Source organism: Pteropus alecto, unplaced genomic scaffold (genome assembly GCF_000325575.1).
Source record: "Pteropus alecto unplaced genomic scaffold, ASM32557v1 scaffold45, whole genome shotgun sequence".
Lineage (NCBI taxonomy): Eukaryota > Metazoa > Chordata > Mammalia > Chiroptera > Pteropodidae > Pteropus > Pteropus alecto.
Genome location: NW_006442491.1, coordinates 21974119 through 21990833, shown reverse-complemented (window position 1 = coordinate 21990833; position 16715 = coordinate 21974119). Strand labels below are relative to the sequence as shown.

The following is a 16715-nucleotide window of genomic DNA, read 5'->3' as shown; positions in this document are numbered from 1 at the left end:
ACCTATTCATCCCTTCCCCTGAACTCCAAACCTCTGGCCACCACTGATCATTTTACTATCGCTACAGTTTTGCCTGTTCCAGAATGTCACAGAATTGAAATCACACAATCCAAGAACATAGAATATTTCTCCATTTATTTAAATCTTCTTTGAAGTCTTTCATTATAGTTAATAGTATTGTGCTTTTAATTTCAAATTCCAATTGGTCATTGCCTTATCCCCGTGACCTTGCTATAATCAGGAGTTTGGGGTTTCTTTTGTTTTTGTTTTTATTTTTATTCTTTGGAATTGTCTACATTCATGTTATTTGCAAACAAAGACAGCTTTATTTCTTCCTTCCCAATCTGCATACATTTTCTTTCCTCTTCTTGTCTCAGTGCACTAGCTAGGACTTCCAGAACAATGCTGAATGAGAGTGGTGAGAGGGGACCAACCTCGCCTTGTTCCTGAGTTATTTTAAATAAAGTCCCAGATGTCAGAGCATTTTATCTGTAAATATTTTGACATGTATGTCCTAGATATAAGGACTCTTAAAAAACATAAGTACGATATGATAATTTTTAAATTATCATATCTAAAAATATCAATAATATTCCTATATCACCACATGGAGAGCAGGATGTTTTTAAATCTGTACTCTCATTACTTAACACTCCCAGCCCAGCATGTTACACACTATATCGTGAACAAGGCTCTGTGCACACTTACGATGATTTCTCCTTCCTCCACAGTATGGATCTTCATGTAGGCCCCCACTGCAGCCTCCTTGGGGAGCTCACCATGTTTGGTATTTATCATGGGACACTTGATCATACGAGGACGCCTGGATCTGAAATTTGATAACTTGTTAAAAAGAACTCATTTGTAACACAGCCACTCATGAGGCCACAGATAATCAACCCCAACTGCACTGCATATGGAGATCTCCCCTCCCTTCCCCTAGAAGGTGAGGAAACTCAAATTAAGTGCTGGGAGAGATGGGTTATACCAGGAATTAGAGAAGTTTAATAGAGGGGAGACTTGGAAGAGAAGAAAAGAAGGCTATTATATGGAATTTCTAAGTCAGAGCTGTCTGAAAATGGAGCAGACTGTTTAACAAAAAGTAAGCTCTGTGCCCCTGGAAACAAAAGAAGCTGGGGCTCTTCTTGACAAGAAGGCAAAGAAAAGATGAATTGTTTGTTTGTTTGTTTGTTTGTATTTGTTTACAAAGACAAGTTTCCTTGGGCGGCCTGGAGACTCTGTACTTTGTTCATGTTGGGGTTAATTTTACACAGGCAATCCTGTTGTGCTTTCTTTGGTCTCCGGCCATGTAGAAGGAAGAGACATGTGGATTAGAGGCAGGGAAAAGATTATTTACCAGCTGAGACTATAGCTGAACTCACTCAACACATAAATAAAGCAGGCTTCTATTCTCACCCTCCCACACCCCCGACGACGTGTATATCAGTGGCACATGCCCAGTATGTCCTTTATTTTTCACTTCTGGGTCTAACCTGTCCCTTCTCCCTTACTGATTTATAGCAGAGAAACTGGCTCTGTTCTCTACCTTCAGTAGAATGGAGACTGGGATTTCAAGTACTGGATCCCCTAGAAAGAATATCCATCAGAGGGAAAAACAACTCAGATGTTATGGGATGCTCATTATGGAGTCAAGCAGGTTAGAATGTTAATAGGCAAAGGACTCTAGTGAGTGGCACTATGACAATATGGAGATTGCAACACTGATGCTATTATCAATATCACTGCAATATTTTTATTTCATATTTAATGGGGGACGGGGCTGTCGTGTTGCTCTGGGCCCAGCACTGAACTGCCTCTACGCCAGTGCCCATTGGGGTACCCTTCCCTGCTCCTCAGCCTTTCTGGGCTGAGGCAAATGTGCAGCTCTCCTTGTTCCCATTGTGACAATCGTACCAGTTAATAAGACTGAGTGCTAACAAGCTGCCTGGGCTTGAATCCTGGCTCTGCCACTTTATACCTGTGTGACTTTGAACAAGTAACAATCTCTCTCTGCACCTTGGAAAATGGGAGTGATAAAAGCAGTACTTACACTTACCTCATAGGGTTTTTGTGAGGATTAAATTAGATAATCCAGGACCAGGCACAGAGTATTCCATGAGTGTTAGCAACCGTTATCATTATCTTGTTTAATTTCTGGCTTGCAACAACCTCAAGACTTAAACACTATTATCTACAGACAAGGAAACTAAGACTTACAGAGGTCAAACCCTTTGCCCAGGGACACAGAGCTAAAATAAGTGGCCAAGCCAGGATTTGAACCTGAGTTGGACTCCAAAACCCAGGCTCTTATCTACTGCCTCCCTGAGATGGGTAGAATTTTCTGAAGAGGCTCAGAGTCAGAAAGGCCCAGTGACACACAGACAGGAAAATCTCTCCTGCCCCTTATTCCTCAAATGGGTTTTCTAAGAAGAGAAGTAGCCGACAACGTAAAGTGAGCCTGTGAGTTAGAGGCAGAGCATGCAGCTCCTGGTTACACAACTCAGCATCTCTCTAGGCTGCCTCCCCCACATACCCCAACTTTTGGGGTGGAGTTGTGCCTGCTACCTCTGCCCCTTCCCCAGCATCCTCGAAATTCTGCCCTGTGAGTTATATGGCACTTTTCAACCAGAATCTGGACACTTCTATCTGCCAAGAACTAAGCTTACTCGATCTTCGGGCCCAAAGTCTTTGGGAGACTATTTTCTGAGGTATTAATCTTCCTACTGAAGCTGGTTCCCTGTTGCTCCCAGGCTTTCTGGAGATGCTGAAGTTTCAGAGTGCTAAAGTCCTGTACAGGATATGATTTTATCTGGAATTTCTTAAATCTCTCCACAGGAGAAGGTTCTGTTGGAGAAAGCACAAGAAAACACATTAGTGGGCCTTTGCATACATGAGGGGTGTGGTGGTGGTGGATGAAGGTATATCATAGTCATCTGCCTAGCTAATCTGGTGCATGGGGAAATTAAGAAAAATAGAAAAGGAAAACACTGTGGCTTCCGTGTATTGTCCCCCTGTGTCAGGCCCTGAGCTAGAGCTTTTATATCCATTACATCCAGACAAGTGTCATCAGCTTCATTTAAGAGAAAATGAGCAACAGAGAGTTTAAGTCACCCAGGAAGAGGCTGAAGCTTGGATGTGAACTCAGGTCTATTTGATTCAAAGCTCATGTCTTTTAAACTGGGACTAGGGGCAGGAGTTGCAATAAAAGATAAGTAGATTGTATCAATGCCAACTTCCTGGTTGCAATATTTTAATATAGTTTTACAAGATGTTACCATTGATATGGGTACATGGGATCTCTCTGCATTATTTCTTACAGCTGCACATGACTCTACAATTATCACAAAATAAAAAGTTTAATTAAAAGTAAAAAAAAAAAAAAAAGATAAATGGATGACCAGCCATAGAACGTTGAACAAGTCATATGATCTCTTGGAACTCTCATAGGACTATTGTAAGAATTGCAGATAAAAGTATGTGCCATGAGCCTGGCACAGTGTCCAGCACATAACAGGCCCTCCATGAGAGTTATCAACAAGTTCTCCCAGAGAATACTACTCAGAAATAAAAGGGAATAAACCATCTACTCAAAAACATTATGCTGAGTGAAAGGAGCCAGACCCAAAAGAGTATATACTATAAGATTCCATTTACATAAAGTCCTAGGAAAGACAAATGTAACTTATACTAATAGAAAGCAGATTGGTGGTTGCCTAGGGCCAGGGGTAAATGGTAGCAACTGGCTGGAAAGGGGCACGAGGAAACTTTTCTGGAGGATGGATCCTATAATTTTATTCTGGTGGTTACAATAGATATGTTTGTCAAAAGTCATTGAACTGCACATTTTAAATGTGTTTTATTGTATGAAAATTAAACCTTAATAATGACTTTAAAAATAGATCTCCAAGTGTTAGAATCAGCTATCAAAATTAATGTTAACATTAATAAGTCCAAACTGCACAAGCAGTAGTGCCTGGATTAATAAAGCACACATAAAAAGGCCTGAGTACAACCTATTTGGAAGGCATTTTGGCGATATCAATATTTTAAATATGCATTGCCAGCACACAGTGGATTATTTGATCCAGTAATTCTAAGAATTTATCCGACATGTCTCCTAGCACAAGTATGCAGAGATAAACACACCAGGAAATTCACCACGGGAAAGCAATAGTGAAAAATTGGAAATAACCCTAAATATCTATAAAAGGTAATTGGTTTAATTAATTATGGTATATTCATATAGTAGAATAAAATTTGGCTATTAAGAAACATAGATCTAGACTTCTGGTTCCAGCCAAATGGAGGAACAGGGACCAGATATATTCTCCCACCTGAAACTACTATAATATCAGGCTAAAAGTATGAAAAAGTGCTTTTTAAGATATTGGTCATCCAGCCACAAAGAATAGCAATCCTCACAAAATAGAAAACAAAGGGGATGAGTCCTACTATTGCCCCAGCTTACTGCCTGGAGATTTCCTGGGAAGTGCAGGGAAGGGAAACCCAGTGATCTCTCCAAACTGATGAGACAGAATTGAGACTCCCAGGGAGAACAAAGCAGCTAGAGTCATAGAGCAGAGTATGGGCAAGAGAGAGCTGCAAAAGAACTCTAAAGATCTTCTAGGCTCCCTCTTCAGTCTCAGCTGAGTGCTGAGCAGTACATGTATGAGTGTTAGGAAACTGCCAGCAATAGGCGGCCTCTAAGATGGCCCCCAATGATCTCCACGCCTCCTGGTATTCACGCATTGTGTAAAACCCTCCCATTAAGTGTGGGTTGGACTTGATTCTAACAAAGAGAATACGGCAGAAATGATGGGATGTCACTTTCAATTAGGTTTAAAAGACCATAGCTTTCACCTTGGGCTAACAAAGAGAATACGGCAGAAATGATGGGATGTCAAGCTTCCACCTTGGGTATACTCCGTGTTGCTCTCTCTCACTCCTGGGGAAGGAAGCTGCCGTGTCATAAAACAGCCCTGTAAAGATATCCATGAGGCAAGGGCCTAAGGCTTGCAAACAGCCATGTGAGTGAGGTTGGAAGAGGCTCCCTCCTAGCTGAGGCTTTAGATGAGACCATAACCCTGGCAGATAGCTGCAAACCCATGAGAGAACTTGAGCCAAAGCCATCTGCTAAGCCACGTTCCAGTTTCTTACCCACAGAAACAGAGATAATAAGTGTTTGTTGTTTTAATTCAGTAAGTTTTATGATAATTTGTTACACGATAATAGATACTAATACAGTACACAAGGCTGGGGAAAGAACCATCCAAAGTAATTAGAGGGATAAACCATCAGAGTTCACACAGGGCCAGAAGTAGTTCCTATTCCCAAAAGCCATAACAGAAAACCTCATGAGTCATGGGGCACTGTGAAATATTCAAAATGGTTTTGCCTCATGAATGGGGCAAAATTTTCTCTAGATTGAACACTGCTCTGACCCTGCCTAACAAAGCTTAAAAGTCTCCAAAATATCAAAATATTTCCAAGTAACTTAACTACATCCTAGAACAAAGCTCAGGAATATTTACAGGAATAAAAAAATATGTAGCATCCAAAGTTACATTTGTCTTTCCTAGGACTTCATGGAAATTCAGTTTCTAGCATCTTATGAACAATTACCAGGCATGCAAAGAAATAGGAATGTATGAACCATATAAAGAGAAAAATTGAAACTGACCTAGAAATGACACAGAAGATAGAATTAGTAGAGAAGGACATTAAAATAGTAATTGTAATTGTATTCCAAAGAAGAAATTTTGTATAGATTAAGCAGAGACATGGAAGTTATATAAAAGAGACCCAAATCAAACTTCTAGATATGAAAACTATAAGATCTGAAATGAAAAATATACTGGATGGGATTAACAGAAGATTAGACAATGCAGAAGATTAGTGAACTTGAAGACAGCAATAAAAACTATCCAAAATGACAGAGAGAAAAAAGACTGAAAAAAAATTAACAGAGCATCAGTGAAACAACTTCAAGCAATCCAATATACATGTAATTAGAGTCCCCAAAGTGTAGGAAAGAAAGGGAAATACAGAAAATTTTTTGAAAATTAATGGCCCTAGAATTCCAAATCTGATGAAAAATAAACCCAAAAGATCCAAGAAACTAAATTAACCTCCAGCACAGAAACATAATGAAAATTATGCCAAGGCACAACATAATCAAATTGCTTAAAACTACTGATAAAATGAAAAATTTTAAACCAGCCAGAATAAAAAGGCACATTATACACAGAGGATATACAAAATTATGCAAAGAGGTTATACAAAGATAAGAATGTTGGCAGACTTCTTATTGAAAACAATGCAAACCAGAAGATAGACTTTAATACATCATTAAAGTACTAAATTAAAAAAATCTGTTAACTTAGAATTCTATACCCAGTGAAAATTTCTTTCAAAAGTATAAACAGAATCATTTTCAGACATAGAAAAGCTGAAAGAATTTATCACCAGATGTTCTGAACTATAAAAAAAAATGTTAAAGGAAGTACTTCAGGCAGAAGGAATGGTACTATGGAAATCTGGATCTAAAGAAAGGAATGAAGAGCATCAGAAATGATGACTACATAGGTAAATATAAAAGACTTTTGTTCTTATGATTTAAGTATATTTAAAAGTTAATTGACTGTTTAAAGCAAAAGTAATAACATGTAAGGTCTTTAATATATGAAAATAGAATATATCACAATAGCACAAAATCTGGGAAGGGAGAAATGGAAATATATTTTTGTAAAGTTCTGATTCTACAAAGTGGTATAACATCACTTGAAGGCAGACTGTGATAAATTGAAGGTATATATAATAAATTATAAAGCAACCACTAAAATAACACAACAAAGAGTTATAGCTAATGAGCCAACAAAGAAAATAAAACAGAATCATATAAAATAATCAGTTTAAAAGGAAGCAGAAAAAGAAAAAGGAAATAAAGAACAGAGGAGAACAGGACAAATAGAAAACAAATAACAGGATGGTAGATTTAAACTCAACCATAATCAGTAATAATATTAAATATAAACGGTTTAGAAATCTCAGGCAGAGGTTGTCCAATTGAATTTTAAAAAAAGCAAGACCCAACTATATGCTGCCTTTATGAAACCCAATTTAAGTATAAAGACAGATATTTATTAAATATAAAGGGTGGAAAAAGATATACCAAACTAACACTCATCAAAAGGAGCAACTAAATTAATATCAGAAAAAGTGGGTTTTAAAGAAAAAACATATTACCCGGGATAAAGAAGATCATAATGAGTAAGAACTCAATTCTAAACATTTATGTATCTAATAAAGAGAACTTCAAAATATATGAAGCAAAACCGGGTAGAAATGCAAAGAGGAAAACATATCTACAATTGTAGTTGGAGATTTTAACAACTCTCTATTAATAATTGATTTTTAAAAAGTAGACAAAATCAGTAAGGATATAGATGACTTGAACACAATCAACTTGACCTGACATTAATAGAACACTGAGCCCATTTCCAAATGCAAATGGAACATTTACCAAGAAAGACGATATTCTGAGCCATAAAACAAGTTTGAATACATTCTGGAGGATTCAAATCATACAAAGTATGTTCTCTTAGAAATCAATAACAGAAAGATAGCTGGATAATCCCCAAATGTTTAGAAATTAAATAAATAAAACCATCCTAAACATTTAATAGGTTAATGGGTTCTCTTCTTTCAAGAAGAAATCAAAAGGAAAGTTTAAAAGCATTTTGAACTGAAGACTATGAAAACATAACATATCAAAATTTGTGTAGAACACCCTAAAGATTCCATGATAAAACTTTTACAGCTAACAAATGAATTCGGCAACATATCAGGATACAAAGGCAACACAAATCAGTTGCATTTCTACATACTAACAATGAACAATCTGAAAAGGAAATTACAAAAACAATTCCATTTACAATAGTGTCAAAAGAATAAAATACTTAAGAATTAACTTAATCAAGGATGTGAAAGACTTGTGCAAAGAAAACTACAAAACATTGCTGATAAAGAAGACATAATAAATGGAAACACATCTCATGTTCATGAACTGGAAGACAAAATTGTTACGATGTCAATATTACCCAAAGCAATCTACAGCTTCAATGAAATTCCTATCAAAATCCAAAATCCCAGAGACTTTTTTGCAGAAACACAAAAACCCATCCTAAAATTTCTAAGGAATCTCAAGGGACCCCAAATAGCTAAAACAATCTTGAAAAAGAAGAGCAAAGGTGGGGGACTCACACTTCCTGATCTCAAAACTTACTACAAAGCTACAAAAATCAAAATAGCGTGATACTGGCATAAAGATAGACATATACCCAATGGAACGGAATAGAGAGGACAGAAATAAGCCCTCACATATATAAGATCAAATGATTTTTGACAAGGGTGCCAAGACTATTCAATGAAGAAAGGACAGTCTTTTCAACAAATATGCTGGAAAAACTAGATATCCACATGCAAAAGAATGAAGCTGGATCCTTATCTCACTCCATATACAAAAATTAACTCAAAATGGATCAAAGACCTAAATGTAAGATCTAAAACTATAAAACTCTTAAAATATAAGGCAAAAGCTTCAAGACATTGGATTGGCAATGACTTCTTGGATATAAACCAAAGGTACAGGCAACCAAAGAAAAAATAGCCAAATAGACTTCATGAAAATTTTAAAATTTTGTGCATCAAAAGACAAAATCAATAGAGTAAAAAGGCAAACTACAAAATGGGATAAATATTTGTAAAGCCTAAGTCCGATAAAGGATTAATGTCTAGAACACAGAGAGAAGTCCTAAAACTTAACAAAAAACAGATTTTAAAATGGTTAAAGGAATAGACATTTCTTGAATAGACATTCTTCCAAAAAAAGACATAAAAATGACCAACATGCATGTGGAAAGATGCTCCACACATCACTAATAATTAGGGAAATGCAAGTCAAAACCACAATGAGATACCACCTCATACCCATTAGGATGGATACCACTCAAAGAAAAAACAAGTGTTGATGAGGATTTGGAGAAACTGGATCTTGTGCACTATTGAGTGGTAATATGAAATGGTAATAGCCACTGTGGAAAACAGTATGGCAATTCCTCAAAAGATTAAAAATAGAATTTACCATATATCCAGCAATTCTGCTTCTGAGTATATATTCAAAAGAAAAAAAAAGGGTCTCAAAAATATATTTGTACACCCATGTTCATAGCAGCATTACTCACTATAACTAAAATGTAGAAGCAACTCAAGTGTCTATTGACAGATGAATGGATAAGCAAAATGTCAAATATGCATTACAATAGAATGTTATTCAGCCTTAAAAGGGAAGGAAATTTTGACCTACAACACAACATATATAGAATTCAAGGACATTATGCTAAATGGAATAAGCCAGCCATAAAGGATAAGTACTATAGGATTCCACTTCTGTGAGGTACTTAGAGTAGTCAAAATCAAAGAGACGAAAACAGTAGAATGATATCTGCCAGAGGCTAGGGGGAGGAGAAAGAGGGAGTTACTGTTTAACGGGTACAGTTTCAGTTTTACAAAATGAAAAGTTATGGAAATGAATGGTGGTGATGGTTGCACAAGATGAATATATTTAATACCCCTGAACTGCATGCTTAAAAATGGTTAAGATAATAAATTTTGTTGTGTGTATTGTGCCACAATTTTTAAAAACTGCAGAAAAAATTCATAGGATGTAGCTTTTTCTCTGTTAGATTGGCACTGGAAAAGAAGGAAAAAAGAAGTGACGTGAAAATTGACATTTACTGAGCACCTACCAAGCCCCGTGCATGCATGATTTCATTCAGCTTTCCTAGCAACCTGTGTGATGTCAGTGATCATCTGCTATTCACTAATGCACCCAGGTAGTGTTCTGAGAGCTTTACATATTCATCTGCTTAATTTCATAACAGGTATGTGAGGTCCCTACCTCACATACCTGTTATGAAATTAAGCAGATGAATATTTCACATTCAATTCACATTTTACAAACTCCGAGGGCACTAATGCACAGGGACATAGAGTGACTTGTCTAGAATCCACCAGCTCATAAGTGACAAACCCTGGATTTAAACCAAACACAAGCAGTTTGATTCCTGGGTCTGTGCTCTTAAGCACAACACGACTGTGACAAAGAGACCAGGCCCAGAGACTTAACTACTCATCAAAGTCGCCCAGCTAATCAGTGGGATTCAAATCCGGCTGTCTAGTTTCAAGCTCTGTTTTTCCCACCCTCTCCCTGGGAGAACCTAAAGCAAAGGGGAAAGGTTGAAAAGGAGGAGTAGGAGAGGTGGGCCAAAGCCTAACCTGGCCGGGCCCTGTGGACCAGATTTCCACAGCTGGTAGAAGGGATCAAACCAGACATCCTGCCAGGCCCTTCTAGCTCTAGATTTCTAAGACTATGCACTGGGAACTGGAAACAGAAAGGGACCGGGAGCCCCCTGCTATGCTGTCAGCTGCCCGATGTGGACAATGGCTAACCTTTGAAGTGGGTCTTCATAGGTCTGTCATATACCAGCTCCAGATGCTGCCAGATCCACTTGTAGTAGGAAGGCGAGGCCCCAAGGTCTATCAGCCGCAGGACTTCACAGCTGCCCTGGACACATCAAGGGACACAAACAAAAGACTTAACCCCCCGAGATTCTAAGCAGGCTAGGCTTTGAAGATATGTTCTTTTCTGTATTGCATCTTACCCCATCTTGTTTTACTTGCTTAATAAAAGTGGTTTTGAGTCCCTTTAAAAAAAAAATGAAAATGTTATCTACTTATAAAAAATTCAAATAGCTAAAGAGGCATTAGAACCAAATACAATGCTGGCACTGGAAAAATAATCACTGAGGATGATATTGGGACAATTGGTGAAATAGATTGTGGACTGTAAATTATATGTTACAGCAATGTTAAGTTCCTAGATTTTGATAATTATTCTGTGGTTAATTTCTGATCTTAGAAAATAATAACTTAAGTGTACAGGGGTAAATGAGTATGATAAATGATACTTAACTCTCAAATAATTCAGGCAGGAAAAAAATATATATCTTAAAGTAAATGTTAACAATTGGCGAATCCAGGTTAAGATTCTACAGTTCTTTGTACTGTTCTTGCAAATTTTCTATAAATTTAAAATCATTGTAAATTAAAAGTTTTAAAAATATTCAAAACAAACAGAAGAACATGGAAAAAGTTAAAACAATGTTAATCCTAACACTCAGAAATAACAAGTAATAACATTTTGGTACTTTATTATTTCAAACTTTTCTCTACGTGCATATAAGATGTACATATACAATTTTTCATAAATTAGTCCACTTATGTAAAAGATTTTTATACCCTTTATAAAAACTTAGTAATACATCAAGGATGTCTTTTCGATATCAAACAATATTGTTCTACATTAGTTTTTAATGATTGCATATTATTCTATGTATGCCATAATTTATATAAAATTGAAAATAAATATTCGGTTGAGCAAAAGAAGTCAGACACAAAAAGCGCAGACTGCATGATTCCATTTATATGAAATTCAAGAACAGGCAGAACTAATCTGTGATGACAGAAATGAGAAGAGTGGTTATCTTTCTGGGGCGGGGGGTTGTCTGGGAAAAGGCACAGAGAATCTTCTGAGGTGCTAAAAATGTGCTCTATTTTGATTTGAATGATGCTTACACAGATATATACATATATAAAAATTCATCAAGCTATAAAGTTTAGATTCGAGTTCTTTAGTGCATATATGTTATATCTCAAGAAAATATTTTTGAAGATTAATATGTAGTTGTTTCTAACTTGTCAGTATTGTATATAACTCTGTTTTTGTTCAGGACAGCAAAATCCCCAGTTAAAAATGTGTGGAAGACTGACCGATGACTAAAACTCCACGGAAAGCTATGGTTGTCATTCCCCCTTCCCATTGCCTGAAACTCAGATGTGATGGCTGGAGGTGGAACAGCCATGTTGTGACCATTAGAATGAAAGTCATAAACTGCAGATGATAAAGGGAGAAATCTGGGTTCTAGAAGAAGTCTGGGTTCTGGAAGACTTTCTAGAACAGCTCATCTAGCTCTGGATTGCTTAATTCTAGACCCTACTGCATGAGAAAAATAAATTGCTATTTATTAAGCCACTGCAGTTGGGTTTCTGAGACTTGCAGCGGACAGCAACTTTAACTGACAATCTTGTACATACTTCTTAATGTCCAGAGTGGTCATTAAGGCAGTTCACAAATACTTGAGTTCTCCTCCCAGGCACATGGCAGGATGATACTTTTCCACCTTTTGAATTAGGCATGGCCTCTTACATGCTTTGGTCAATTTCCATTAGCAAAGTGACTCGTGATACTCTTGAGTAGGATCTTTAGAAGCTAGGGCTTGATTCTCAGCATTCCCTTCCCTTGCCCTATCGATCATGGGAGCATGGGTCAAGACAGAATCTACAGTGGCCTGAGTCCCTGAGTAACCATAAGGAGCAAGACCTGCTGGCCTGCTATGATTAAGTAGTGGGATGAAGGAATAAATCTTTGTTAGTTAATCCACTGAGATTTCAGGATTTTTTTTTTTTTAATAATTGCAGCAGAATCTAGTTTACCTAATAGAATACTCGTTTGATTATCTGCCTGGGATTAATTCCTAAAGGTACGCCATGTTTTAAATACACATTGCCAAACTGCACTTCAGAAATGTAAGATCAGTTTATACCCTCTCCCACATTGCATAACAGAACCCATTTTAATACATCTTTGTATTGCACTAACAACATCTGCACAATCCTTTTATCTTTCCTAATCCTATAGGAAAGAAGATGTCATTTTTCTTATATGTTTCATAGCTTATGATATTTTACCTTTTTTAGTAGGAATACTAAGAGATATATTATAAAAGGTTATGGTTCAAGACAGATTACTGTTCAAGAGGATGGAGAAGAAAGGATCAAACATTTAATAAAACCTTACTATATGCCAGGCATTGTGCTTGGAGCTTTAATTAACATTCATTCAACAAACATTTATTCATCAGGAACTACAGGTGCTAGAGAAAAACTCCAACAGTTTCCTCTTGGAAAGTCTCTCATGGGTCTTTAATCGCATCTGTATCTATAGAGAAAACAACTTTATCATGTGTTCCCCACATGATAAACTGTTCAAAATGAGTTGATTATAGGCATTAATTATGTTTGCGATGCCAGCAGGAAATCAGGTTCTCCAACTAAGTCCCAAGGACTCCTGGTTACCCGCAGCTGATTTCGCCCTCTAGTGGCTATATGAGTAAATGACAGGAGTCAGGACAGCCTGGTCTTAGCCGGCTAGTCAGGAAATAAAAATGAGAAAAAAGAGCAGTCCCTTTTGAGCTGGCAGGCGCTCTTCAACTCCAGCCAGACAAGGCCGCACCAGAATACAGCCTAGTGTTGTCTGATCTTCTGAATAGTCAAAAGAAGCCAGAACTCAATATTTTTATTTACGATCTTCACATTAACGATTAAATCAGCTTTTAATAAAACACTGTAAGAAATAAACTCATCTGCTGGCCAGGAGGCCTCCTACCTGCTGTCACTCTGTGACATCTGTATTATTTTTCTCAGAATGAAGTTCAAGCACCCTTGCATTACAATCACCTGTGACACTTATTCAAATGTAGCTTTCCAGAGTTAACTAATTTTAAAGAAAAAATTTTAGGAAAGAGGAAGCAGATATATGGAGGTGGGGGCGGGGATTGCAAATTATTCATGTTGGCCATCAGGGCTCTTTACTACCGGTTCCTCTTTTAGGTTCTCTCCTACCTCTTCTCACATGATCATCAAGATTCTCCAAACTTAAACAAACCCCAGGCACATCCCTACTGTGTTCCGCTTCCCACTATTCCCCTCAGCTGGCAAGGATCTCATGCTCATCCCCACCCTCCTCCGCGTCAGATCTTGTGCATCTGAATCCCCATGTGAGTAGAGGCTGGAAGCCAAACACTACATTTCCTAAGCTTTCTCGTAGCTAAGGCTCTGGGTGATTTGGGTTCTGCCAATCCAACGCACTTGGGCAAGGCTTGGTTTTGGAACTGCCGGACATCCACTTCGTTAGTGGAGGCAGTGGCTATACAACAGGCTTCCTGAACGTGGCAGGAGAAGCAGCACCTATGGCAGTCCAGTTCTGGACTCTGATCTGGAGTTGTTGGGAGTCATTTTCAGTCTAGGTCTGTTTCTTCCGGCCTCCCACATTCCCCCTCCAGTAAATCTGCTAGCCATTTAACATCCTGCAAAAAACCCCTTTCTGTGTATATTAGCTAGACTTGACTTTGTTCTCTGGGATCAATCCCAGAATAATAACACAAACACACCCCTGATGGTGCTGCTAAGTTCAACAACCAGCTCTCTAGGAAAATGTATGCAAGTCTATAAATTTTACTGTTATAAAGGGTGCATTATACACAATTTATAAATAGTAACAAAATACACTATATTTTATTGGAGATTTCATATAGTCAACTGATTATCACAATGCTTTTGTTGACCTTGGCTGAACTCTTGTGTCCATGGCCAATCTGTAGTCACAGTTCAACCATGATTTGACAAACAAATTTGTATCTCAGTCCACTCTTTTCCCAATTAAGTAAATATTATTAAATCTGATTTGTAATCCACTGGTAAACTATATCTCACTCTCATATAAATTACATTCATTAAATTGAAACCTCTTTTAGCTTTATCACTATGTATATCAGAACTTCACTGGTAATCTATGATATGAGTAATTTCTATGATGAATCAGATAATACTTTTTAAACACTAGAAGAATATTTTCTCAATCTTCTTCTCTTAACAGTATAATGGCTACAGACCCTGCCTATTCTTAAATTTAATCTGCATTATAAACATTTTCTCTATAATTTTAAGATAATCAGCAAAGCCATAAATCAAGACCTGATACAGTGTGTCTGCCAATTTCCATTGTGTAAATACTGCCCTCCATGGCTGATTTTAAGCTACCAATGTGAAGTCATTGAACATGGAGTTGAGAAGAGATGGACACAACTGTATAGTATTTCTGCCATATAGATGCAGTAGACATAAATAACCTCAAGAGCATAGGTAATAGTCAAATGCAGTAACATCATTAAAAAATGATGAGTTTTCAGTATTTATTACTCTTGTTTCCGATGTATTTAATTGTAGGCTTATATAATTTAATTTTTAATAATTATAGTGTTTACCGACTCAGAGAATTCCTGAAAACTTACTCAGCTCTTGAAGGCCACCATGCGCCAGCTTCAGCACACAACCAATTTACCCCTTCCTTTTGTCTAATGGTCCAATACTTCAAGGCTCATTTCCCATCTCACCTCTTCCAGGAAGCCTTCCTTAAAGTCTCTACCTTTTGAGCGCTCTCCCTCCTGAATTCTTATAACTTGCAGAGTTTGCACTAATCACTTGGTAGTTGGTGCTGACAACTTTGTCTATGCTCAGAATCTAGGGGAGGAGATATATAAGGAGAAAGAACCAGTCTCTTCCATCTTTGTATCCTTTCCCAGCCTGGACCTTGGCAAAAGCTCAACAAATGTCTGCGGTGGCTTAACATGTAAACAACAGATATATGGGAGATGCTAAAAGTTTGCAGGCAGAATTCTGGCTCTGCTCCTTAGCTGGGTGGCATTTTTTAAGGTGTCTTAGCTTCAACTGTAAACTTGGAATAATAATATCTTCTTTGTAGAGCTATGGTGAAGATTTATGGTGAAATGGTACTATGTACATGGTTATTAATCAAAATACTATTTGAAATACCAAAATATTAAGATAACTTAAATATCCATCAATAGGAAGCTGGTTAAATAAACTAAAGTACAACCATACAGTAAAATACTACGCAAGTGGGAAAAAAATAATGAACGTGTTCTTTATGTACTAATATGGAAAAAATATTCTTAAATGAAACAGTGAGGTGCAAAACAGTCTGTGTAGTATGACATCATTTATGAAAAAAAGGAAAAAAACATATACAAATGCATTTGCCTATATATGCAGAGAGTATATATGCAGGACAGATACATAGGCAACTGATGGCAGTGGTTGCCTCTAGGGAGGAATACTGCGTGGCAGGGGAAAGAGGAAGAAGGGCGACTCATCACTCTTTTAATCCTTTTGAATTTTGAGCCATGTGAATGTATTATTACCTATTCCAAAATAAACCAAAACAAATAAACAAAAAAATAATGATGCTAGTAGAACCCCTAGCACAGGAGCAAAAAGCCTCAAAACAATGGTGGTGGTGGTGGGAGGAGGGGGAGGAGGAGGAGGAGAAGGAGGAAGAGGAGGAGGACCACTACTTAGGGTTGAGCAGAGTCAATAATTGACAGAAAGGCCCAAACCAAAGGCAGGGCCAGGACTGAAGGGCTAGGAGACAGAATAACCAGTAAGCTGAAGTAAGGAACTTTTGGAATGTTCCTTGGAATGGTAATAGCTTAGTGAGGCATGGAACAGGGAGAAGCTCCTGGAGGAACAGAAGTGAGAGATCACAGCTGGTGGGTTACATGGGTGTATCTGAGGAGCAGCAGAGGGGCGTGGCTGGAGGGGAGGGCCTGGAGAAGAGGGCAGAGGGAGCCAAAGTGGGAGGTGACAGGAGACTGGCTAGGTGATGGGATATAGGCTAGGGGATAGGGGGGTGGGTAAAATATTTGAAGTCAGACAGACCTGGGTGGAAACGCCTCTTT

General features: G+C 37.6%; 1 protein-coding gene across 11 annotated transcripts in view; it reads right to left on the bottom strand.

Moving 5' to 3' along the window:
* The window catches only part of CNBD2 (cyclic nucleotide binding domain containing 2), a 54085-nt gene that overhangs the window by 11338 nt on the left and 26032 nt on the right, over window positions 1–16715 (bottom strand). For 9 of the 11 annotated variants that reach the window (XM_015597306.2, XM_015597303.2, XM_025039994.1 and 6 more), the window contains 4 exons: window positions 10722–10763; window positions 10510–10624; window positions 2667–2844; window positions 709–829 (listed from right to left, as the gene is read on the bottom strand). In XM_015597306.2, coding sequence (XP_015452792.1) covers window positions 709–829; window positions 2667–2844; window positions 10510–10624; window positions 10722–10763 — 456 coding nt within the window. The remainder of the gene's footprint in view (window positions 1–708; window positions 830–2666; window positions 2845–10509; window positions 10625–10721; window positions 10764–16715) is intronic. The other 2 variants (XM_025039997.1, XM_006921768.3) reach the window with 1 other exon arrangement.